This window comes from Pelobates fuscus, chromosome 1 (genome assembly GCF_036172605.1).
Source record: "Pelobates fuscus isolate aPelFus1 chromosome 1, aPelFus1.pri, whole genome shotgun sequence".
Taxonomy (NCBI): domain Eukaryota; kingdom Metazoa; phylum Chordata; class Amphibia; order Anura; family Pelobatidae; genus Pelobates; species Pelobates fuscus.
In genome coordinates, this window is record NC_086317.1 from 50,473,236 (window position 1) to 50,501,084 (window position 27,849).

The 27,849-nt window shown below is 42.8% G+C and overlaps 1 protein-coding gene across 2 annotated transcripts in view; it reads left to right on the top strand.

The window, feature by feature from the left end:
* SAMSN1 (SAM domain, SH3 domain and nuclear localization signals 1) overlaps positions 1-27,849 on the top strand; it is a 130,656-nt gene that overhangs the window by 75,177 nt on the left and 27,630 nt on the right. The window contains exon 10 of one of the 2 annotated variants that reach the window (XM_063443079.1): positions 1,209-1,570. In XM_063443079.1, coding sequence (XP_063299149.1) covers positions 1,209-1,570 — 362 coding nt within the window. Of the gene's footprint in view, positions 1-1,208; positions 1,571-27,690; positions 27,823-27,849 lie in introns of those variants that run through there. The other variant, XM_063443088.1, reaches the window with a different exon arrangement.

Below are 27,849 nucleotides of genomic sequence, written 5' to 3' on the forward strand. Positions count from 1 at the left end.
TGTATGTGTGTATCTATATGTTTGTATGTCTCGGTGTCTATGAATTTGTGTGTATGTGTCAGTGTATTTATATGCATCTGTGTGTTAATGTGCATGAATATCTGTATAAGCATGTAGGTATGTATGTATGTGGTAGTGTATGTGCATACATCCAAGCAGTCAAACACCAGCACAACATACAAGCACACTCCTGCAATCTAACACAAATATTACATACAAAAACAGCCCTGCATTCAAACTCAAAAAATATATACAAACACACCCCTTCACTAAAACAAATACTTCACACAAATGAACATCTGCATTTAAAAGTGATCATAACATTCAGACACACCCCTGCAATCAAACGCAAACATCACATACAAACACACCCCTTTATTAAAACACAATAACTATTTACAAGAACCCCTTCAAACACTGTACATTACATCATAGCGCCAGTAAATGCCGCAGCGCTGTACAGATATACAACCTAGAAATTTTGACTTGGGGTGCCTTGGAAAAATACTGAAATATTTAGAGCTCCTTGAACCTAAAAAGTTTGGAAACCACCGGTATTTACTGTTTTTTTCTCAATGGGTGGCTAATGATAGAATGAAAATAGATAGAAAGAGTGTCAGGTGATGCACTTAGTCTATCATCAGCTACATCTTCCTAATTCTGTGGAGGCAGAGAGAAAGGAAGCCAGGGGTAGCTGTGCCAAGTGCCAGAGCCAAAACTTCAGGGTTTTGCAACAGTTTAATCCCAGAATGCAGGGTGGAGCCCAAACATTACTGCCATCATAACATTTTAAATACGTTACTGTAACATAAAACTGCAAATATAAGTGTACAAATCATTAAAACCATCAGTGCAACAGACTGACAGAGCATTTCGATAATTGCAGTTCGTAGCATTTTGAAGGTTGATACCTCTATCCCTAACTCTTCTATAAGTCCTTCCAACTATAAACAACAATATTCCTCTAACCACAGTTTTAAAGCACCCGAATCTAATGGACCTCATTTTAATGGAAATGCACTATTCTGAACACAGAGCCATGTCAGCATTTCCTCACATTTAACAGCACATTTTCAACTGAAATAAATGCATAATTTTGTTGTGAAGCATAAAAGATGCAGTTCAACAACTGCTAAAGAATGCCAGGTTATCTGTTTGTGCAGTTAGAACGTGATACTATAAACACCCTCCTGCTGATTTTTTCAAAGCTCCTGCCACAGATCCCGAAGAGGAGGACGTAGCGTTAACGACATGCATGAAATTAACAAAATCACAAGAAAAGAAATCCTGCAAGGACAATCCCAGAAAGAAACAAGAAAATGAAATCTGTCAAGAGTCAAATTACTCTCCCTCAGACATACCTTCGCTAAAGTGGAATACATCTCGAAATGCAACCATCAATTCAGAAAAGAATGTCCAGCTGTTTAGTGAATGGACATCTCATCCCGAAAATGTAGACCCATTTATTTATTCCATTATACAAAATGAAGAATGGGAAAAATGCGTCTGCTGCAACCATCATTCCCAGCTTTCCTATTCACTAACAGATATGGATCTACCGTATTCATGGGTAAGTGACTACACTTATATAATATTTACATTTAATACGTGTTTTTAAATGGAGGCATAAATGGGGAACAAGGTGAGCCTAGGGAGAACACCAAGCTGGGTTTATCCAATATTTGGTAAAAGTTTCCTGATCTAAGATGTTTGTTGTAAGTATAAAAACATATTTGTCAAGAATTAAAAATGAACCATCTTCTATCTGATTTACCTTACTGATCGATAATTCCCATAATCTACTTCTGCCAGGATCAGACATCAGGCATCTTGAAGTAAGACAACTGTTGGAATATATAGGTTGAAACATTTGATACAATGAAGAAACAAAATGTCCATTTCAGCTCACAACTGGATTCTCAGCACAAAGGGCAGTTAAAGTAGAGAATGGAGTTAAAACTGAATTTAAAATCCAGTTGGACCAGAGATACAATTAATAATTAGATTTCTAATTACATGAATTTTTTTTTTATTAACAATAAAATATTAGGGGCGGAGCCTGACTAACGACCAGAGCAGACGTGCTTTGAACTAGCTCCTCAGCACCGAGCAAAAAAGAGGGCATGAAACGGGCTAAAATGCGCACATCCTCCTACAAGTGGGCCTGCTGGACTGGGGAAACCGGCCCGAACCCATAGACACCAAACTCGGTGTCCGGGGCAACCGTGCACAGCATCAGTAGACTAGGGCCCACCGAGGGTGGTGGCGGAGAAAGGCGGCCGCTTTCCCGCCAGAAGCACACAGCCAACAGTAAGCTTGGTGCACCACCTTCCCGCCCCCTCTATGGACCGGTGGGGGACATCCCGGTCCCTGCCAGCAGGAGAGCCCCGCGCCCGGCACCTTCCGCATAAGCCCGCGACGCTCCCAAGCAAGGTGGGCGAAGGGGCCTCCAAAATGGCGGAAGCATGTAATTCAGGCCAGCTAGCCAGACAGAGGCCTACTGGGTTGGACTACCCACTGCTGGACTTACCGACCGGGCAGCTAGCAGAGATGACACCCGAACGGGACGTTGCCAAGACGGTGGCCCAGCAAAGGCCCAAACCAATGGCGCAGTTTGACAAACTTTGCAAAAGCTTCTGGACGACACTCTGCAACCAAGGAATGACCCATAGCCAAGCGGTGAGAGCAGTAGCAAAGCTGATTCGCCCGCATACCTGGCGCTGCCACTACAACCCCCTGCCTCAAACCTCCAGAGTGGTTACCCGGCTACTCAGAGGCAAGCGACCGATAAGTCGGGAAATGGCACCAAGAGGCTTGGATATAAACACCTGCCTCCGCACAAGCTGGAGCCCGGGGCAAGCCCCACGAACACGCACCCCACAGGACCCTAGCATCAGAAACCAGCATGGCGCACCTCTGCCCCTTGGACTTACAGCCTCCATCCGGGTCGCAACACAAGAGCACACTACACAGCTTATAGGCGAAGCTAGAATCCAACGCAGAGACGCCATTGAAGGGGACCCTGACGCCAACCTCTGGGACACTCCAGCGCTGGGCATAGGCTGAAGCACCCACCATGCAGCCTCCCAAGGGTATCGCTGTCTTTCGCCTGGCCTGTTCGGAGCCCCCACAACAGCTAAGTACCCAGACACAGAGGCCTGATGCATACCCTAAGTAGACTATGCTTCCATTTTCACTTTTATCCCCAGGACTGTCAACCATGTCGAAACCAACTCCCGGCGGCTTACTGCCTGATTGACTCTTGACCTACCAAATTGTACCTATTCTTATGCTTAGATAGCACCAGTGTCTCCCTTGCACTAGTCCAACTAGGTCCCTTAATTAATCACCAAGATACAAAAAAGGTTTCAGGCCCTTGGGTCTTCTGCCTTTAAGAGTGCAGCGCTATGTTTGGTGTAGGATCACAGTGAATTACCTGTAGTTCAGAGACAGGTATCCTTTATATTCTCCAATGTAATGAATATATAAAAGGAAACAAAAATATATATAAATAATTGTGCAGTATGTTAAACACTGTGATAGAAAATTTTAGTGAGTTCACAGATATGTCTACACTCACATTTTTTAGAGCCTTTTCAAGTGAATTAGGCTCTAAACTTGTGCACGTCTGTGTCTTTAAAGGTAGATCACACGACCCCTCTCTCCAAGGTGGATTGTGTATTTTCCTCTCCACAGGGTATATAAAAGACACAGAATTATCGAGCTAAGTGTAGCATCCTTTGCAGTATTTTTGTGTGTTTAAGTAATGAGTTTAAAATGCTCACCTTGTTTAGAGCCTTTTGGTAACTGGCTCTAAGTATGTAGGCCTAGTGTCAATTTGTGGGGTGACACTGCCCCTTCCCTGGAATCACTGGTGCTGGATGCAGTTGGTTGTATAAAATAGATGAATTTATTACAATTTATATAAAATCAATATAAAATACTTTCTAGAAAATAAAAAACAAATAAGAACAATTATATTGCAAGTATTAGTGGTTTCCAATAAAATGTTGACTCCACTTTAAAAGCTAAAACGCGTTTCGGCGGTAAAAACGGCTTCCTCAGTCAGCTTGTAAAAGTCCTCTTGATGTTCTGCATTTTAAGCCTCTAAAATCCCGCCTAAAATGTGTCCTTCCAATCAGAATGGTCCTTTCGGTCACGTGACGCGGCTGAACAGCCGTCGCGTCACTTCCGGGTTTTCGGCACTACAGGATCCATAGTGCTTTGCGCCCAGTGCATCACTTCCGGTTTTCGTCCGGTCATTTGTGGGAAATATAGTCCGAAAAATAGTGGATTGCCAAGTCCATATTTAGAGCCTATTTTGGCTCATATGTGGTTATAAAACAGAAATAAAAGAAGAAAGTGTATAGTTAGATGTTCTTTTGTGTGTCTTTATATATTTTACAAATACATCTTTCTGCAATCCTGCTTGTGCATTTTCATTCCTCTATACATATTCTAATGCTTTGGTAACTTTTATTTATTTTTTATATATATTAAGAGAACTATATCCCCTTTATATTCTAATTAATGTGGAATTTGCATTAAGTGAGTACATTTAGTGACTCTTCGTTCTAAACAGTGGTGTCACATCTATAAAAAAGCATGCAGATAAAATAAAATAAATAAAATACATTAAAACCAGTGGAACACGGATATTGATGATTTGTATGTATATATGGTTTGTTTCATAAAAAATGGCATAGCTCAAAGTCCGCATTTAAACCTGCGGGGGCTAAAGTGTTGAGGTTAAAAATCCATTTTGTTTCAATTCTACCTAATTTTCTGATTTCATCTTCCCCTCGCCAGTTGAGTGTGATTTTTTGGATTGCCATAAATTCTAGAAATTGGGGGTCTTTGTTGTGTACTAAATTAAAATGCTCTGAAACACTGTGTTTATCGTAACCTTTTTGAATGTTTCTAATATGTTCATTTATACGAGTTTGTAAGGGGCGTTTTGTCCTGCCTACATAGAATAAATTGCACGAACATTTTAAGACGTATATGACTCTTTTAGAAAAGCACGTAATCATCTGGCGTATCTTGTACTTATTTTCTCCTTTTGGATCATAGAATTCTTTTTGTGCTTCTACATGCTAAGCACTGTCCGCAGCCGAAAAAACCTTCTTTCTGAAAGAAGGGGGTAGGTGTATTTTCTTTGATGTGGTTGTGTGTTAATTTTTGTTTTAAGTTGGGGGCTCCCTTAATTGCTTACCAGATGTCCTTTTCTAATTTCTCTGGGGGCATGATGGATATCAGCTGCAACACAATAAGCCCCAACAACTACAGCCATATGCCTTCTCGTTTTCAGCTGCCACACCTCGAGTATTTTCATACCCGTCCCTTTGCCTCCAAGGCTCCGCTACATTAGCTTGTACCTTAATGACCCTACCCTTTGGCAGGTGTTGTCAACACCAAATAGGTTCCCATAGATATGGCTTACGGTACCCGGCACAATAACATGTATGATATACAGCTCATCAGCATCTCCCGCTCATGAGAGTAACATCTGTGACACCCAAGCATAGTTACAGATGTTTATCTTGTTTGGCTATCTTGTTTGGCTATCCGCGTACTGAGCCACCGTCCTAGGTACCCTGGGTGCATGTACTGCTTCATCCCGGTAAAACAAAACCAATTATTAATTCTTAATCTAGTTGCTTGCATTCACTTTTATTATTATTTTCATTTTATTTCCTCTGTTGACACCCTCAGGCAACTACAACACCATCTTGTTTTCATATAAAAACGTGCAGTATAATCCTGTCAAGGTATCACTAAGTACTATTTGCACCCAAGCGTAGTATAACTCACACTCAAGCACGTTGTATTTCAAACTATCTTTGCAAGCGTAGTATAACTCACACTCAAGCACGTTGTATTTCAAACTATCTTTGCATTTGATATAATTTACTGTCAGTCTAGATAGTATACCCTTGGGTAAATCTTTATGACATACTTAGTCTAGACCTGTAACTCAAACTTAGAAGTGAATCTTCCATTATAAAAAAGAAAAAGGGCACTGTATACGAAGCCGCTCTGTTGTTCACCATTGTTTTATATGATTGCACCAGCTATTGTGGCTGTGCAAATCTGTTTGTTAATCCATGCACAACTTAAATAAAGAATTAAAAAATATATATATTAAAAAAGGGTAAAAAAATTGTTGTTACTGCGTTGCCATAACATTCCATAAATTGTGTACAAATCTAACAAATGTAAGATGGGTAAAGAACAATACTATACAATACCTGACAATTATTTCATGTATTTATCCTGATTTTGAAAATACCTCGTAGGCCTCATATTTAATCTATTCTGGAATTATGGGTCATATATTGTAGGGAGCAAAGTAGTGATTTTGGCAAACACTAAATAATCGTCTTAAAGGACTATCATGGTCACCCATAACACTTCATCCCAACAAAGCGGTCTGGGTGCAGTGTTCCTGTAATTTTAACCCTGCAATGTAAAACAAAGATAACTGTAATGTTTACAATGCTGTGTTAAATCCACCCCCATTGGCTGTCTTCAGCCTGAAAGCCACTAGAGGCATTTCCACTGCACTGCAGCGAATAAAACGCATTCACCTGATGCAAAAGCTCATTAGATTCAATGCTTTCCTATGAAGCATTGCATGTCCCACGTGGTGCTCACTACGCATGCATATCAGGTACCCAGTGCTCCAACGAGGACATATCTCCTCGATGACATCGGCAGAGGCAGAAAAGAGCTGTGCTGAGTCTACTTGCTGGGAAAAAAATAAAAAGTTATATTTAATTTGAAGAGGTGGGTACCTATATACAACAAGTGACTGGGTCATTATAGTGTTAGAAATACAGGTTTGTATTCCTAATGCTGTAGTGTTCCTTTAAATATCCCTTCGACTGTAACTCCCATGATTCTCAGCAAGACCAAGTTAATTGTGATCAGAACATTAGAGGCAGCCCCCTTCTTGTACTGCAGCTCCTGCTTGCTGTCACAGCCCAGTGCTCACTATCTGTATTCAGGTATTCAGCAGCCCCAGAATCTTACAGAGGGAACCTCAGAATCCCCCCAGCTTCTGATGTAATCACTGAGGATGAATGTGGTCATTCAGCTGGCCTCAGCTGACAGAGATATCTGGCTCTCCCCTGTTCTGGTACTCTCATCCTATCACTTGCTCCCAATTTATAAAAAGTGAGTGATAAAAATATCCATACTTTTCACTAACTTTTCTGTATGGGAAGTTAGTAGTAGGCTGATGCTCTCAGCCTATCAGTGACACCTAATTTGTGGCTTTCTGATGGAATCCTCCGACCTTCACAGGAAGTAGAGGGGCAAAGTGATCTGCCACAATCTTCCAGACATTGGGGTTAAACCATTTATTAACTCGGAGTAATTGGCCATGCTCCACATTTTTATGTATTGATTAATTAATTTGTATATGTTGGATTGGTGTACTGGATGCTTTGACTATTTGTAATTTGTAATGTATGTTTGTGTAGAACTATGTCTACGCTGTAGAAACTAATGAAACCCCATTGTATTATAGTTTTGCATGAAAGAGAAATGGAAACCTGGAACTTGTCAGATATTTAGAGAATAACACAACACACACGCTACTAAGGAAACGCACTACATACATTTTTGATAACTATGATTCACCAGTTTGAAAATAATTTTTACAATAAATTCCGAATGTACCTACAATGGAAACACTGTGTGACACGTTTTGATATATCTCCCCACACCCTATCGGCATCAAAACTGCAGACGTTTTGCAGTGTATATTGTGTTAGTTGGTGATAACTCAAATATTTTTACCAAATTAAAAATTGCTATGTACACGGAAATCTTTCTTTAATGTTCCAAATACATTAAGAAACACCGTTTGTATTTATCTTTTATTGTGAATAAAACAATTTGGAAAGAGGGAGCTTAACCCCTTAAGGACCAAACTTCTGGAATAAAAGGGAATCATGACATGTCACACACGTCATGTGTCCTTAAGGGGTTAAAGGACCACTATAGTGCAAGGAAAACAAACTTGTTTTCCTGGCACTATAGTGCCCTGAGGGTGCCCCCGCCATCAGGGTCCCACTCCTGCCAGGCTGAATGGGGAGAAACACTCCCCTTTCTCCAGCGCCGGGCTCCCTCGGCGCTGGGGACTCTACTCCTCCTTCGGTCGTCATCGGCTGAATGCGCATGCGCGGCAAGAGCTGCGCGCGCATTCAGCAAGTCCATAGGAAAGCATTCTCAATTCTTTCCTATTGATGCTGGCGTCTTCTCACTGTGAAAATCACAGTGAGAAGCGCAGAAGCACCTCTAGCGGCTGTCAAGGAGACAGCCGCTAGAGGCTGGACTAACCCTAAAGTAAACATAGCAGTTTTTTTGAAACTGCTATGTTTTCAGCTGCAGGGTTAACCCTAGATGGACCTGGCACCCAGACCACTTCATTAAGCTGAAGTGGTCTGGGTGCCTATAGTGGTCCTTTAAGAATTACAAAACAGATTTCTTTGTGGGTAAAATGTGACATGGTATTCCCTGCTCTGGAATGTACAGAAATGCCAAAGCAACATTTTGTAGGCTATAATGATAAATTATACGTTTGTTTTTCATGTGACCGGTAAACTTTGCCTGCCTTGATAATGACAGTTCATTTTTTTAAACTGCATGCGTGCAGTACAATTTAAATTAGTAATTTGTGGGACATGAATGGAAACCCTGCATAAATCTTGATTTTATGTAATAATGCTATGAGGATGCCGAAACTCAATAATGGAATAGCACATCTTAGATCTGCTAATATGAATAACATGGAAATGAGTTGGTATCAGTTCCTAACTCTCTGTGAAGACTGTTATGCTAACATTATTAACTAAATTCTATGGCCAGAAGGTGCAGAGGATGGAAGATTTTATTTAGCTGGACCTGTCCCTCATGACATCCACCATCTTGATCTGTTGCATCTTCTTTAACACTGCATTTTATTTGCCAGGAGACTATGTCAGTGCTGTACTCTTGCACATGTGCGACAGTACAACACTGATCCTGTGAGACCCTCCATAGACAAAGCCTTTTTCCTCAGCTGTCACTAGTGAAGGCTAGGGCTTGAGAAAGCTTGTCAGAGTTAGCTCCACCTGTTTGTCGAGCGTAGGAAAGTTACATAAGACATAGTGTCTCTCCTTTGTCTTATGGTTTCTTTTGATTGGTGTTTGGCATGGAATTTCAGTTCAATTCCAACATAGTAATAATGAACATTTCGTAAAGATTTTTCTTTGGGGGGGTGAGGGGTGGAGTGGGAATGGTGATAAGAGTTTTTTTGGGAGGAGTGGGGGCTGGGCAGTGATAGAGTCGCTTTAACCTCATATTGTTTTCTTAGTTGCTGGAAGTTGCATCAGAAACATATTATAATTCAACAGGAAACAAAGTATATACAATAATTAGCTTGTGTCACCATGTGTAACCAACATGTCTCAATTTCACTGTTTATACTATTACATCAGGTATACTCTTTCCTAGGCTCTATTTAGTATTGTCTCTATAGGGGAATACAATTCATAATTTGGCTTAACAAACAGAGTATTACATTCCATGATATTTATTCTATATAACATTTATATATATATATATAAATTCTGCAAACCTAATCGCTTCAAACTAGATATCGTATTAAATGGCTATAACACTATTAAGTGAATGTTCAAAATCCTGAGTGCAATCTGCTCATTACACTGATAGATGAGTTTCAGCCCAGCATATATTGCTGTCACTTGACCACATGCAGACCATTAAAGCAAAGAGAGAAAATAAGAAGAGGTCAGTAAATATTGAGGGAGATGGAGTACAAAAATAGAGAGAACTTATTTCGAATAGTATAGAATCCATCTCTGATATACTCATCTATACTGGGTTTGCTCACACTTCCTCACAATATTTTGTTTATTTTTTTAAACTTATGTACAGTGCTAGTCACGGTCCATCTTGGTTGGAATTCCGATCAGTCTGGTCAGCCACTGAATGACTTTTCTTCTTACCCAGTTTTGAGCGGATCTAATATTGGCCATGTGGTTGCTGCTCACCAGCTGGTACACTTTCTTTAAAAATGTTTTGGGTTTCTTTTTCAGGTCATGGGATTAGGGGGTAGATTAGTCCAGCGTGAAATCAAACCGTTTGGTACCTATTGGCCAACACTGTTTTTTTTATTCTTTATTTTTGCAGTGCATATGAAGGTATCATACAGGCACGTGGTACCCCAAAGGCAATCCGCGTGCACCATTCAAAACAATAGTAACATAACATTGGGAGCATTGGGGTATGTTAGGACAGTGCACTAATTTTATATTTAAGTGCAAGCTTAGGTCATGCTAGTTCGGCATAGAAGGTAAAGAGATACAAGTGGAACATTTTCAAATAGAGATGCAAATAGTTGCGAGTCCATTAGAAAATCATTAGTGATATGCTAGGCTGTATATGCACGCTTGCTAATATATTTCGCTTAGGATTTCGCTCATGAGAGAATATGTAAAGTTTGACAGATAGAAGATCACTTGAAATACGACATGAATGGGTGCATATCTTTGTCTGTCTTGCTATACGTGATGTGTGTTCTCCCCAAACCTTAGCCAGGTGGGGATAGACAAGTAGGGGCTTACGGTTGAACAGGTTTAAGTTAAAATGAGTATCTAAGTATGTAAATGCTGTGGTTGGCTAACAGAGGTTCATTGCGACAAGCAATCTAATCTTACAGTTTAAACTGGAATGTTGTTTGTCAGCTTCTAGTAGTGTAATAACTGGCTAATCCTGCAACTATTGAAGTTATCATGCTTAGGAAGTATGGCTAGGCCCTGTTGCGAAATTGTGTCCTCGCAGTAACATCTAGACATATCTAGGTGATTATGCTATAACAAGCTTTAACAGAATGTGAGACCACTGGTAATAATTATTAACTAAAGGAAAAGTAATATATGCTTCATTTTATGTTATGGGTTGTCGCTATGTCTAGTAGATTAGGCATATATATGTGAATCATGTTTGTAGTGTGACAGTAGCTGCTTAATATATAATGTGTAGGTAAGTTGCGCTACATGTATATAGGCTAGGAGGCATGGAATAACGGTTAACATTGCAGAATCTTGCCTATCACATAGGGTAACATTGTTGTGCTATCTGGACGTAGAGTAACATCGCTATTCATTTTAAACACAAAATTAGGTTTACTGTGTATTAAACCACTGGGAACAGGTTTTATCGCAATCAACATTATAATAACAGGTGCTGGCATGGGAGCCTAAACTGTATGGGATATGCATTAGATATCTGAGTCTGGGTGTCTAGTTGATGTGAGAGTTCAGGACAGTCCAGGCTAAAGATATCCTTGTGAAGCGTTGTGGCTGGTGGTTCAGCCTATACCTAATGCTGGTAAGTCCCGGGTGCCGTTGCTGCTTGTCGTTCCGTTGTAGCCCCTGAACTGAACGTCTCTGCTTCAGAGGTCAGCTCCGGTATTGCTGTGCGGGGTGTGTATCCTCTCTGCCACATGCGTTGCGGCGTTGGCTGGGAGGATTTGAAGCTTGCTGCATTGGGTGCCGGGGTTTTGGTCGGTGAGGATACTCCTGGTAATCCTGGTGTCGTTTGCTTGCGAGTTGTAGCGTGCGCCCCAGAGGTATGGCACCATTTCCCGCCTCGAGGCCCGCTGGAGTCTGCGTTGCCGGATGGCCTCCCTGGAGGCTCGTGGTACTTGCATGTAGTGGCTGCGTCTCGTTGCCGGTCTTATCACCATGGTATTCGCTTGGCGGGGGGTTGCTCCACGGCTTTGCAGAGCATCTCTGAAGCTTGCGCAGAGCCGGTCGAAGATCTCCAGCGGGGACATGGGTGGCTGGGTGCGGGTGTTCCGCCCTCTAGGTTTGTACCGAGCAGCCATTTTGGTTGTGCCCATGGGCCTGGTGCTTCAGCGTGTCTTGTAGCTGACGTACCTGCTTTCCAGTCTGGTCGGTATGTCCAGTGGGGGGGGGGGGGGGAATAGGCTGAGGTAAATTTACTTGAGGGCTCTTGTGCCGAGGAGAGCGGCCATCTCCCCCCGGCTTCAGCCCCAGTAGGCCGCATTTGGGTCTCTGCTTTCCTGGTCATGACGGGCCTCGGGATGGTATCGTAAATTTCAGTGGGGCACCCCCTACGTGGGTGGTGCACCCTCGGGTGTCTTTGGGCTTCATAACCGCCGCTTATGTCCCGAATTCTGCCCGCCAGGCAGGAGCTCGTGTCAGACACGTCTGCACGGCTCAGCGGTCAGGCTCCGCCCCTATTGGCAACACTGTTGACCAATAGGTTAATGCTTCCATGGTTAATAGTTAAGTTCCGTTGAGGTACTCATTTTGATTGATTTTCAACTGTGTACATTTAACCTTACTCTGTGTTCACACCCAATGCATTGTGCATACTAGTATCTAGATTATCATTAAAGTATAGTATCAGATTGCAATAACTATTCATCTAACCAAAGTCATAAATGAATTAAAACAAAAACTTTTAACATTCATTAATATATGTCTGACAAAGTCCCCTTAAAGTAAGTTATAAAAATATAACCTACACAGTGTCCTAGTAGATTCACAATAAAATGTACATATATAAAGATATATGTAGCTGATGCTCTTGGCATGACCTGTGCAGTGGGATGCCGTAGATCAGTGGTTCCCAACCTTTTTTCACTTGAGTACCCCTTGGCAGTTTATTTCCAAAAATTGTATCCCTCATATTAGCGAAATGTTTGTAATTAATATAGTTGCGGTTATTTTAATTGTATACGTTTCCTATGCCCCATCTCCCCCATTTCTCCTCTGCCATAGGCTCTCACTGCTCCATTTCTGCCCCAGGCTCTCCTTGCTGCTCCTCTGCCCTAGGCTCTCTCTGCTCCCCCATTGCCTCAGGCTCCCCCTGCTTCTTTTCTGCCCCAGGCTGCACTGCTTCTCCTTTATCCAGGATCCTTTGCTTTGTGTGACAGTATGTGGGGAGGGGACAGGGTGTGTGGGAGGTGGGGGGCAGTGGGACTGTGTGTGTGGAGGGGGCAGAGGTGGGGGGACAGTGTGACTGTGGGGAGGGGGCGGTGTGACAGTGGGGAGGGCAGTGTGAGGGGCGTCAGTGTGACTGTGTGAAGCAGTGTGACAGTGTGGAGTGGGCAATGTGACAGTGGGAAGGAGGCAGTGTGACAGTGGGAAGGAGGGAGTGTGACAGTGGGGAGGGCAGTGTGTGGGGAGGGAGCAATGTGACATTGGGGAAGGGGGCAATGTGACAGTGGGTAAGGGGCATTGTTACAGTGGGGAGGGCAGTATGTGGAGAGTGGGCAGTGTAACAGTGGGGAGGGGGCAATGTGACAGTGGGAAGGGCAGTGGGACAGTGTGGTGCAGTGTGATTGTGGGGTGGGCAGTGTGTGGGGGGGTCAGTTTGACTGTGTGAAGCAGTGTAACAGTGGGGAGGGGGCAATGTGACAGTGGGGAGGGGGCAATGTGACAAAGAGAAGGGGGCAGTGTGACAGTGGGGAGGGTAGTGTGTGGGAAGGGGGCAGTGTGACAGTGGGGAAGGGGCAGTGTGGCTGTGTAACAGTGGGGAGGGCAGTGTGAGAGTAGTGGGCAGTGTGAGAGTGGGGAGATGGGCAGTGTGACAGTGGGGAGGGGTCAGGGTGTGGGAGGGCAGTGTGACAGTGTGTGGGGAGGGGACAGGGTGTGCGGGGGCAGTGGGACTGTGTGTGCGTAGGGGGCAGGGGTGGGGGGCAGTGTGACAGTGTGTGGGGCAGGGTGTAGGCAGGCAGTGTGACTGTGTGTGGGCAGTGTGTGGGGGAACAGTGTGACTGTGTGTGGGGAGGGGTCAGGTACTTGACAAAAGGAGATCTCATCTATTACCTTAAGTGTGATTACACCATGTGGACCATGCATGGTACTCGATGTATAGGGCAGGGGGCGGGGCCACGAGGTTCGGGGCAGTGCCGCCACGCGAGTAGCCAATCACGAAGAACATTGAGACCTTTACCATGCATATCCCACACATAACGTCAGGCCCCAACATGCAGTCGGGCAGCTGCCCTGGATTGATCCTGTGGAAGATAGTTCTGCCATTATAGAAATTTGTTTGTGTACCCCCAGGGAAGCTGAATTGTACCTCTGGGGGTACGCGTACCACAGGTTGGGAACCCCTTCCGTAGATCAACCTCAGAATATCTGGCAATCTGCTGCATTGATTACATTCCAGAATCATTTGTAAGGCATTGTGGGTATTGACAGCCTTGTTCACATCCAAGAGGAAACTTGTATTTCAATGCAAAATGTATCTATGCTCTGTTCATTAGCACAATGCAGAAATCACATTTTATTATTTAAAATGTCTAATTGGTGCATGACAGGTGCTCTTTAATTTTAGTTTAGCAGGTGAATACCTTTGTAGGAATTTACTCAGAGTTTAAATACTATCAACTACCCTTATGAAAATCCTAAAATATACAGCATTACATTTAATGAGCTGCATTTGAAGATTTACAATGTCTGACTATCCAAATGACGTATTGAATAAACTGGTAAATATATTTACAAGTTCTCAGTATAAATAAAATGTGTTATTTTACGGGAAATATGGGTGAGTTAAAGTAGGTAGTTTCAAAACAATAAATTGCTTTGCAAGCGTTACTGTTTCCATGTATTCAACTGTCCCCATGTTGACAAGTGGTGCCTCATTAAATCTAGGTACAAATGTTACAATAACTAAAATGAATAATCATTTTTATTTCCAAACCATGAGGCAATTAAGATTATTTTGCTTCGTCAAGGGAATTAGACTGTTGTTCCTGCATAAGTAGAACTTAAACCGGGGAAATACAATTCTTTAAAGACCTGTGATCCAAAATAGAATGTGAAAGTGTTTGTTAAGAATATTTACGAAAGCTCAGGATTCATAGAAATAAAAAAAATGTGCTTAAAATGTCAGGGCAAATCTACTTCTAGATTCCATGTTCAGATTGCTTTATTCCGTCTGCTGTTGTATGTATAATGGTATTTGCGATCCAGCATCAACAACTGATCAGTAACATTCTGACAGTCATTAGACACATGTTCTCTTGTAATTGTAAAGATTGTCCTGTTATGTTGTACTCACAGTGCTTATTTATACTTCAATAACTGATTAACAAGGAATAGTTATTTCATGTTTCTTGCATATGTTGTGGTGTCGGTTTCACTTGGGGTAATAGTTATTTATTAGAAAAAAAAGTGTTTCTGGTGACTTTTTAGTTGTTGAATTCGTTAAGTGTCCAGTGATTCTGTTACTGTACCAATACCTCTTTTCGGAAGGTTAGTACTTGCTGAAACTACTAACCTTAACAGATCTAAAAAAATTATAAAAATGTGATCACTTATTAGCAACCATTAAGATGTTGATAAATACCAAATGTGAGATTGTAATTTGCCCCATAATTTCACTTTCACTTTGTTTATGCAGCTTTGTTTATGCAGTTATAGTCAGACCCCCCTGCATATAATGTGCACCACCTTCCTAAACAGCTCCTGTAAAGTGAGATCTAATGTTTACACCTTTATTGCACAGTCTGTTTAATTTAGAATTTCTTATCTCCTGCACTGGTAATAGAAAGCTAAAACGTGTGTGATTAAAGTTCGGTTGACAGAGCAAGATATACAAATTTCTAAAGTAAGTTAACATCTGATTAAAAATGAAAAATATTTTGTTCATGCAGGCTGTGCTACTCACAGCCAGTGGAGAATGACAGAGAATTGAGCAGTGAGACTTCAGAGGCATGATCTATACCAGGGGTAGGCAACCTACGGCACTAGTGCCATGCACGGCACTCGAGGTGTCTTTGCACGGCACTCAAGGCTGCTAGAGACAAACAGGCTCTGGCCTATCAGGAGTCCCAGTAAAACTTCAGGTATCTGCTAATCCAAAAGGGTGGTGAAGGACAATCCTCAATTTATGCATTGCAGCACGTAGAGGAAGTGATCTCAGATCACTTCCTCCCAGCACTTGTGAATGGGAATCCACACAATAGTAGAGCAGCTCGCAGTTGCAGCTCCTGTCCTTGACATGTACCTGGCCGGTCTGGTCCCCACTGGACCCCAGGGAAGCCACCCCCACTGGTAGATATACACAGAAATGCAGAATAACCCTCCCCTCATACAAATAATACGGACAGCCCACACACAAACATACACATAATCCGCACAAATGCAACACCACTAACAATCCACATACATGCACACAACCCCACATGCAGCCTCTCACATGCAATACCTCAAACAGCCCCCACACACACTACCAAACACACAATGTGACATATCCATTCACACACACAATTCCACAAGCAGCCCCCATACACAACTCACGTTCATATGTATCATACACAAAACCATAAACTACTCATGAACATATACAATATAATAGCTAATATACGCAGGGCCATCTTTAACGCGGGGCAAACTGGGCAGCTGCACAGTGAGCCCTGCTGGCCTCAACTATTTCTAACACCTGGCTGGTAATCCGCACACTAAGGAGGCCCACCGGGTGGCCCGTGCACAAAGGGCCACCCAGTGGGCTTCTGTCAGCAGGAGCCCGGTCGCGAGCGAGTCCCTTGCTTTTTGGCAGCAGGCTGGGAGGAAGTGACGGACACGCATCACTTCCACCCACAAAGAGAGGAGCGCGCGGGAAAGAAGAGTAGGCAGAGTGGAGGGGGGCTGGCCGAGAGAGCCAGACCCCAACTCCCAACACCTTCTGCCACCAGCAGGTTTTTAAAGTGTACATTTTGTGTGTGTCAGTATATCTGTGTGTGTGTGTGTGTGTGTATGTCTGTAAGTGTGTGTTAGTATGTCTGTGTGTGTGTGTCAGTATATCTGTGTGTGTCAGTATATCTGTGTGTGTATGTGTGTCAGTATGTGTGTGTGTGTGTCTGTCAGTAAATCTGTGTCAGTATATCTGTGTGTGTGTGTACCAGTATGTCTGTGTGTGTCAGTATGTCTGTGTATGTTTCAGTGTGTATATATCTCTGTGTGCGTGTATATGTGCATACATCTCAGCATTCACACACTAACACTACACACAAATACACCCCTGCATTCAAATTTCAACACTACGTACAAACACGTCTATGTTACACACCAAAATCATTTGTAAATACAACCCTGCATTCAAAACCAACACTACACAAATACATGCTTGCAATCATGCCAACACCACACACAAACATATTCCATACAAAAACCTGTTTACATTCAAACACACAAAAACTGCTTAGTGCTAAATACAGACCTGGAAACATGGGTTAATGGTAGAGCCCCAGCTGTCAATGAATTTCTGGAGTCTACCTTTTAATCACCCGTGCAACAGGGAGGCCCAGTAAAATTCTTGCACCTCTCTACTTTAGGTCTGCCACTGCGTTGAGGTGGAGGACGTGATTGCACGCCTGGGGAGGGGGGACAGGGTCCAGGGGGCCCAAGCAAATGCTTTGCCCAAGGTCCAGTCAATATTAAAAACGGCCCTGCATATTACGCACAAATACAACGATACAAAGCAATTACAGTAAAAATGACACAAGCAGAATACGGCAGCATACACACCTCAATTAAAAAAAATAGGACCGGCACGCTACGGGACATCACATTCCTATATTGGCACAGTGCTGCTAAAAGGTTGCCTACCCCTGATCTATACACACAAACTGCTCCATTAAAGGGACACTATAGTCACCGCAACAACTACAGCTTAATGTATTTGTTCAGGTGAGATCTATAGCTCCCTACAGGCAATCTAATGTATCTAATTGATAGGAATACCTCCAGTGGCCGTCACTCAGACGACCACCAGAGGGACTTCCTATCATGTAGGGCCCTAAAAAGGCCTTGTACACGTCAGACGTATTAAGATACGTCTGACGTGTGCAGGAGAGAGAAGGCACTGTGTGCGCGCCTTCTCTCTCCAGCCTGTCAGCAGAGGAGAGGGGGCGGGCAAAGACTGCGAGCTGAGCTGTCAGTCAGCTCAGCTCGCTGCCGTGCACACCGCGCGCATGCCGCCCTATGAAGTATGTGCGCATGTGTGGCGAAGCCGCGCATGTGCACAAGGGAGCAATGACGCTTCCAAATGGAAACGTCTGATTGCTCCCTGTTCGCGCCAGCCTATTTTGTCATTTTGAATAAATAGGGGGCGCGGCTTCACGAGGCTCCCGGCGCTGGAACCAGGTGAGTAAACTACTCTGCCTGGAGAGTCCCTTTAAGCTAAATTTGTTTTGGTGACTATAGTGTCCCTTTAAGCATCAACAGGTCAGGTCATATGTTTAGTGAAAGTAGGGATGACTTTGTCTTGTGGTTAAGCCAGTTTTTGGCAAAATGTGCAAACGGCAGAGTCTTAATCAGCTTACGCTACATCAAGCCATTTTCCATCATCCGTAACTCAAAAGAGCTGAGAGAAATCGTCATATTTTCAAGCAATGCACAATGCCTATCGCAACTCATTTCATATTCCTGAGATGGTCTACGGAAGACTTCTAAAATATGGTATCTCTGACAGAACTCTGATTTGCTTCAACGTATACATTGGCGCAGCAGATTAACCTATCAGTAACTGCAAATGGAATGGGAATGACATCTTCATATCTCTGTCCCTCCATATCTCTCTTACTGCCATGGAAGTGGACATTACCTAAAAGATCAAAACATGGCAGTGCCCCCTAAAACTGAGGTGTGTAGTAAAGTTATATATACACCCTACTATGTTTAATCATAGTGAGAATACATTCGATACCTGCGAAACAGAGTTTGATCTCAGTTCCAGAGCAGTGCTATATATTTACTGTAAGTCTTTCGTGAACGTATTGCAGTAACCACTTCCTGTTATTTTCCTCTGCTAGAAGTATTTCAATGTAGAAGTCAGACCCTATTAACTTACACGTTGTCAGAAGTTTTTTTTAGGTCAGAGCACTGGCCTGTGGAAAGAAAACACTCTTGTGAAACTTACTTCAGCTTACTGTGACCTTCACAGTAAAATTTGACAATTTCATGCTAAAGAGTTACCCTCGGTTTTGAAAAGATTAACATGGAGTGCAGTGGACAGTCAATTCCCTCAAGATAAACTAGCAAAGCAGTTTAAACATCAACCACATGTTCTTACTTCCCTCCTGAAACTCCAATGGTGAAATATTGTGTACATTGGCATCAATGGTCACATATATCTCAAACGCTAAGATATCGAATTCTACACTAATTGCAACACTAGTCAGAATTAAAAATAGGTGGCAACATTCCTATTTTCCTATCACTATTCAACCTAAATTAACTGACTGGGGAAAAAAATATAGTTTTAGTTTCTAACACTAAGAAGTAGAGAGAGAAAAGAACTTAAACACTAATTTCTCACCTGCTCAAGTCTATTTAAATCTCTTCCATGTTTCTCATGCATGGTAGGACAAGTAACAGAACTGATACAAAGATCACATACATATTCTCAAATACAAACATCAGGTCCAACTTAGTTTACCTGTGTCAAAGCCTCATTGTCTTGTTTTCTTTCTTTTTAAAGTACATAAGACGAAGTAGGGATTATGCCTTTTTCCTATCCTTGTACTATTTTGACAAAGGGTGGAGCTTAAGGCAAGTTCCCTTTCATTTGTCAAGATTTGTCAAGTCTCCTTTTTTCCACAAGACTTGGCTGCACACAGTGGCGGATCCAGAAGCTAATCTCGGGAGGGGCACTGGCAGATCATTTTAAGAAACAATCCAGGCACAATAACCACTACAGCTCTCTGAGTTGCCGTGGCGCCTTCCCAGAGTAAGTAGTCAAACCGTTTAAAAAAAGTTTTATAACTTACCCAGGATCTGCCGGGATAGGGGCTGTAGTGTGTATGTGTGTGAGGGGTGCAGTGTGTGTAAGGGTCGCAGTATGTGTATGGAGGGGTAGTGTGAGTGTGAGAGGGGTGCAGTGTATGTATGGGGTAGCAATTTGTATATTGGGAGCAGTGTGTTTGTGTGTGAGTGGCTCAGTGTGTTTTTGTGTGAGGGGTGCTGTGTGTGTATGGGGGGCAGTGTGTGTATTGGGGCTATGTGTGTAAGGGGGGGAGCTGTGTGTATAAGGGGCAGTGGGTGTATTGGGTACTTTGTGTGTTTATGGGGGGCAGTGTGTTTATGAGTGGCAGTGTGTGTAATGGGGCAGTGTGTGTAAGGGGGCTATGTGTGTAAGGGGGGACGATGTGTGTAAGAGGAGGGCTGTGTGTGTAAGGGGGGCTGTATATTTGTGTGTGATGCAGTGTGTAGGGGTTTATAGTTTGTGTGAAGAGAAAGGGGGGCAGATTAAAGAAAAAATAATACAATTATTAAATGATAATTAAATAAATATAGCTAATGTCCCTTCTCCCTTCTTACCTTTGCTGAGGGAGGGGGAGACATTGCTTTCTTTCCATCCCTGGTGGTTCTAGTGGTGAGCGTGAACTATAACCTGCAGCTCAGGGTAGTGTTAACTCTCGCGAGAACGGAGCGTTTCCATAGTACCCGCTGCAACGCTCCGTGCTCGCGAGAGGAAAACCTGGCGGAGGTGCAGGTAAGAGCTCCCTCGGGTTCTCTCTCTCTCTCCCTCCCCTGCTAGCCTGCCATCAATGTGTCTGTGGGCCGGGGAGGGAGATCACTGATCTCCCCTCCGGTCCGTGAAGGCAAACAGTGGCTGGTGCTTGGATAGCGCCAGCCCTGCATGGGTCGGCAGGGGAGAGCCTCGGCCAGCACTATTTTCTTGGGGATCCACCACTGGCTGCACATCACGTTCCTTGTCTAAAATCTTGCAATGTGTGGTCTGTTCTTCCCTGAGGCCATGCATGATCAGTACAACTGCCTTTGTTTTTTGATTTCTTAAGCATCAACTTCAAAATGCAAAAAATAAAAAAAAAAGAGCATTAATTAACAGAAGCAGGCAGGAAGGCCAGAAGAAGGCAGTGACAACATGTCACTGCCAGGCTTCTGAAGATGGCACATGATGGAAAAAGGATCCGGTGCTAAAATCAAATAGCATTTTAGAAGTAAAACATGGGACCTGTGCCAATAAAATTGCATTGGGGGGAAAAAAAAGACTAATAGGATCTGGGGCATAAAAACAAACAAACAAACAAAAAAGCAATGCCCAATGACACAGTCGTCTTATGGGACCTCTTGCCCTGCCTCGATTCATCACAAATGTGGATTTCTGTGTACATACATATTGTTTACATGATGCCTCTGCGAAATTTAGATTTTTTTTTTTTTTAAATAAAAAAAATTAAGTGGATAAACCCAAACAAAGAGCACAAGGTAAAGCTCTCTGGTGCAGTAAAGCTTATTGAAGAACACAAAAACATACAATAATGCAATAAAAGAGTTCACCCCTATCATAGTTCACTTACAGAATGGGAGGGCAGAATCAGCACACCACACAGTAGAGTAGAAAGTCCAGTGAACTTTGAAGCTGTTACATGCTGTTTCTTGGGAACATGCGCCCTTCACCGGCCCTTCAAATTTTTTTTTTTTATTTTTTTTTCAATTCTTCATTTTTGGTATGCAGGTAGGTACAACAGTGCCTGTATAGCCACAACCGCGTCAACAGGCTCGATTTCTATAAGCAGTTTATAACAGTTTATAACAGTGTGGTGGCATGTAAGGTATGCATACATTTTAAGTAAGAAAATTAACAATTATTAAGAGGTCGAATATTCAGATGCAACGACTTGTCAGTGTTTAAACAGGTTTGGATAGATCAAGAATACGCTTCAAGTAAAAGAAGTTTGAGCTGGTTATCAGTTGTCTACAGATGTCACATCAGTGTGTTTAACGTTGTACTAAGGTTAGACATTGGCGTAAAAAGTTGCACATTTTATGTAGTGATTACCAGCACGGCTAGACAGTGAAATCTTTAGAGTGAAGTAAAACAAAGTAAAATATAACATATATCATGGTCAACGTTGAACAGCACTAGATGAGCTATACCTACATAAGTGTAGAGTGGCAGTACAATTTGTAGTGTATCATAAGTTGGCTTGTGTGTGATGTGCATACAGGTTACGCTGCTCTTGTGGAGACTATCATACTAGCACAAGTTATCAACATAAGTTTAAGCCTGCTTTTAAGGTTATAGTGACGTGCCCGCCGTGGGCTAAACATTGTTAACCTAGAACAATTGCAAAGTATTCCAATATACAGACTTTCTAGTTATGGTACTATACTATACATGCAGGAGCATCAGCCAACTCAACAGAGCAACCCGGCTGGTAAACAGGCGTTACGGTGCGGTGAGCAACGTGGTAAGCAAGCTGTGGGTGCTGGTTGTGGACCCTCAGCATATGTCCCTGGCAGGTAGCCCTGGAATCGTGCGGTACGTCCATCATCGGTGATGGTGATGGTTGTTTTGGGTAGTTCTTTATAGGGCGGGAGGTAATATATGGCAGCAGCGTGAAGTATTGGGACAGCCAATCGCTCAGCTACCTCTGTAAGCTACTGTTCGTCACAGTTGCGGTGATGGATGCTCGGTCCATCGATTCTTCACAGCGGTAGACCGAGCGTGGGGATGTCCCTGTGAGCAGCAGCCAAGGTGATGCCGTGTTGGTTTCACCACCGTCCTCTGGCTTATGTGTAAGTGATTGTTGTTAATCCACGGGCTTGGGTGTCCTGTAGTGCCATGCCCGTCCCTCGACTAGAGTATATATGCGCTTGCGGTGGCCCGCTTCAAGGGTAATACTTTACACTGTCTTTTCTCTGCGCCATAGTATTTAAGGTGGGAGGTCAGGAAGGTGATAACAACCCAGCTTTAATCAGGGAAGGCATCCCAAGTCGCCAAACTCTTATGTTTCCTGTGAGTACATTTCTGGAGTTTACTCCGTTTTCATTGTAATTCACTATATGGTTTATGTTTATCTCTTTACAGCTATATGACTGATTCTCGGATGTTGTGTGTGACCCGTAGTTCAATAAAAAGATGGTAAATTAGGAAAACTTACATGGGTCTGGTCCTTCTTAGGATTAAGCAGTTAGCGCTTTGTCCCTGGGCACAAAGATACGGGTAGCCCCAGGGTCCCACCCGTGAGGGTTTGTCGGGCCCAGTGAGTCCGGTGGTAGGCCCAATGCTGGCAAGTGGCTTACTGCATCCGGTAGGTCCCGTATGGTGATGATGGTGTCCCCGCGTGGTATCTGTAGTGATCGGGGCTGGCTCCAACGGTAGCTGATGGATTTCGTGTGTAGGAGGGAGGTAAGGGGTCGGAGCGACCGTCGACAAGCAAGGGTTCCCCCCGACAGGTCTGCAAAGAAGGTTAAGGACATTCCCTCAAAGTTATAGGGAGTTTGCCCCCTGACGGCCCCCATTACTGTTGCCTGTCCCTGAGGTTCTGGAACTGCATTACTATGTCTCCGGAGGCTGCAGCTGGTGCCTTTATACGGCTTCTGTAGTCGAAATATGCCTTCCAGTAATATTGTTTTAGCCTGCCTCGGCATAGGTGTGGCTGTCAGGAGGCGCCTTGCGAGGTGTGTAAGTTCTTATGGTGGCACCGTGTCCCCGACACCCCTGAGTTTGATATTCCTCTGTCTCCTCTTGTCTTCTAGGGTGTCAAATCTGCTCTCGTAAGTTGCATTCCGTTTCGCGAGCTCTTCCACCCGTTGTGTTAGTACATTAATTTGTTGTGTGTGGGCTTGTGTCGTGTGTTCCATCTCTCCTAGGCGGCCTGTCAGGCCCCGCAGGTCCTCACGGATCAAGGCCACATCCGCCGAGATTTTAGTTTGGAGATCCGCCATGATCTCTCTGATGGCCGTTAGGGTTACTGGGGCGGCATCAGGGGATCCATGCAGGGGTGCTGCTCGTGTTGCCAGTTGCCACTTCATTGTCAGCGTGTGGTCTTCATCTCCCTCCTCCGACAACCCATCGGAGAAGTCGGAGCAGCCTCCATGGAGGGACGCCATTGCAGACTCCTGGGCGCCATGCGCCTGCCGCCATAGGTCCCCAATGCTTCTCCCCTGTTGGGGTTGGTCAGGCCTCAGTTTTTTCTTTTTCTTTCCCATCTCTGAGTGTTAAACACCTTTTAGGTGCCTTTTGTGCGTGGGTCACCACTATTTTCAAGGTTTTTTCCCGTTGTTTAGCCAGAGCTATGAGGCCGTGCGACTGTCTGCTTCGGTGGTTAGGCCACGCCCCCTGGAGTGGTATTCTTGAGTATTCTTCCTTCCCCTACTTTTGCAGCTAAAACTCAGTTATATGTGACATTCTGGAGAGCTCTGTGAACTAAAATCTTATTTTGAATGTCTGTAGCTGTAGCCCAGAAATATATTATCCTATTCTGGGCACATCAGGTTCTGCAGAGATTGAACAAATAGCGTGCTGAGTGACTGTGGTCTCTATACCAAATAGTCATATGTTTCAGTTTCTTGGTATGATACAAATTACATTTGTCAAAATACCAACATTTAAAACCAACGTACAGGAAGAAGGTTGTCACCGATGATCTGCGGCAGTTACAGTAGAGGTTTGACCTAAAAGCCTGCTCGAGCCACAGTGGACGAAACCGCTCCCCTTCAATTTTTTTCATCTATTCAGAGTAATGTCTCTCTGTTAATATACATTATAATGCCCCTGAAAAGGTGAAGCAAAGGAAGATTAAAATATATGCTTGCGTGAGTAATAAGAAATATATAGTATACTAAAAGAAATTTCAATGTCAGAATAAATATATATATATATATATATATATATATATATAAAACCTCTTGATGAATATACATGAAAATATAGTTGTGTCAGTAAACTTTATAAGACAATACAGCTCTGGGTATAAATAATACTATAATATATATATATATATATATATATAAATATAATAATATTTAGGTTCATAAAGAATGAAACATACAAAATGCTCCAATTCCACATGGTGCCGGTGATCGTGAGAAGAGCCTTCACCCGGCCAAGGTGAAGGCTGAGAGCCTCTACACTAGGGAATGCACTGCCCACCTTCCTGGCCACAGGTAAGCAACAAGAACAGGGAAAAAGCTTTAAAAAAATAAATAAAAATAAAAGCTGCTCCCCTCTCTCAGCCCCCACAAAACTCAGCCAGTGCCCTATTCCACAAACTCTCTCTCACATACACAAACATGCAATGCATCCCTTACACACAATAAACTACATTCCATAAACACACTGATTACATCCTCTACAATAACACACAACATATCCCCTACACACATGCACTCCACACCATGTAAGCAGACTCACGGGTGGGTTCTATGGGTGGATTCAGGGTTGGGCCTTTTGGGCAGACGCGAGGGTTGGCTCTGGAGGCCCAGGCCTTGGGCTGCGTAAGTGGCCCCACAATTTCTGCTCGCAGTCCTGAAGGCGTGCAAATCAGTTAGGTACAGTTCTAAGACATGTAAAGGTTTGCAATCACACTTTTTCTTCCCACTATAAAACAAATATAGTTTAAATATCTCTGACAGTAGTCATGGTGACATCATGCATCCAGGATTTAACCCCCTACAATGTCTAGGGTCAGATTCTAATAGTAGCTGTTATACACCATGATCTTCCCTGTTTCCCTCCCAGCACACGAGCAGGGAAGACCAGAGAGACTAACAGGGATATTCACTGAAGGGTAGAATTCAAAGTGAATTTCAGATTTAAGACCAAAACAACCAAAGTGGAAAAATTGATTGTTATTAATGACAGTTGCTTTAAGCGGTATCAAAAACGAATTAATTGTGCGCAATATTACATAATTAACAAGATAGTTGAATTAATTGTGCGCAATATTACAGAATTAACAAGATAATTATGGAAAACCTAGTAGGATCCTTGGTGTCTGGATACATACCCAAACTTTGGAAGACTGCAAGAGTAGTGCCTATCCATAAAAGTGGTGACACTACTTTGGTTTCTATCGCCCAATATCATTGCTCCCAGTATTGTCAAAAATCTTAGAAAAGTGTGTCCATACGCAACTATATGAGTATTACCAACAATCTAACTACCTGACCCCGGATCAATCAGGTTTTCGCCCGAATTACTCCACTACAACTCCCCTTTAAAAGTTTGCAATGACATCCAAACTGGCATGGAACAAGGAGACCTAACTGGAGCTATTTTCCTTGATTTTGCAAAGGCCTTTGACACAGTAGACCACGACATTTTACTGCACAAACTCAAAAACTCAGGTATTGGTGATTGTCCACTAACCTGGTTTCGATCATATGTATCGGATCGTTCACAATATGTGTCCATTTCTGACAGCGACTCCCTCCCTCTCCCAGTCAGGTGTGGTGTTCCCCAAGGTTCCAATCTCAGCCCCCTACTATTCACATTATTTATAAATGATCTGCTTAATGTCTGCAAATCCTCACATGTACGCAGACGACACAGTAATCTATTCAAGCAAATCCAATCTACCGCACCTTGAGGCTGTGCTCCAAGACCAGTTTACAGAGGTAGAAAAGTGGATCACAAAAAACTAAGTGTTCCTAAACACTGACAAAACTGTCACAATGATCTTTGGAACAGTACCTAAATTACACAAATTACACAATTCCCACCTATCCATCAAAACAAATTCAAATGGCACACTGACCGCAGTCCACTCTTTTAAAAAAATTTCGGTATGTTGTTAGACCACAATTTATCTTTTGGCCTCCACATAGAAAAACTTGCATCTAAACATTTCCAAAAGTAGGTGCCCTGTACAGAAACAAATCCTGCCTAAGCCCTACAGTAAAGGAAAAGATTGTACAGCAAATGCTGATGCCAATCATTGATTATGTGAATGTAGCACCGCAAACCCACCTTAGTATAAACTTAATACATTGTATCACTCGTTCTGCCGATTTGTGCTACAATGTAATTACAGGACCCACCATTGTGACATGCTAAGAGAACTAAACTGGCTGTCGCTGGAATCCAGATGCACCCGTCATCTTTCCAGCTTTGTGTTTAAGAGCTTTTCTGGGAAGCTCCCACCCTACCTGAGCAGAATGCTCTCCCTGGCTGTTCCCACCTCCTATAACATCCGATCCAGTACCAGCGCTTTATTTAGTCTACCTCAATACAAAAAGAAAGCAGCCCGATCCTCCTTTTCCTACAGAACACAGCAATTATGGAACGACCACCCGCACACTTTCAAATCTTCCCCAAGCCTAAAGTCTTTTAAGAGATCCCTCTCTACATATCTCAAAACAGAATGCACCTGTCATGGTTGGTTATATATTTCCTACCTGTTCTATGTTAAATTTGTATATATTGTGTATTAATATTGGTTTTGTATTTTATTGTACCATAATGTCTCAATGCAATGTTTTGTGGACCCAGGACATACTTTATAACGAGAGAAATCTCAATGTATCTTTCCTGGTAAAATATTTTATAAATAAATAGGATAAATAATGTTAGAGGGGTTTATTCACTAACCAACAAACTGTCGATAAGTGGAACCGAACTTCAATATTTTGGCCACATTAAATTATTTGAAAAAAAAATCTTCATATTCACTGTAGTCACAATCTGGCTGTTTTAGCCTGGATTTTGAAATGCACAATTCACAGTTTAGTAGATAAACCTTTTCATGTTTTTTTTTATCAGGTGCAGAAATCTTCTTCAATACAGGGACAGGAAAAATGAGCATTGCAAAATAGTGTTTGTATAACTGCCTCGTGTGGCTTGTGGTGTAATATCCTCTCATCTAGCAAGGAAGTCTCACTTGTCTGTACAAACTCTGATCTTAAGGCAGTTAGTGTTAAATTGGTAGCTGTAGTTTATTACAATAGTTTTACCATGCTCAAACGAAAGACATCCAATGTTTCTGAAAAGGAAAAATGCCAAAAACCTAAGGTAAGAAAGATTTATAACATATGGCAG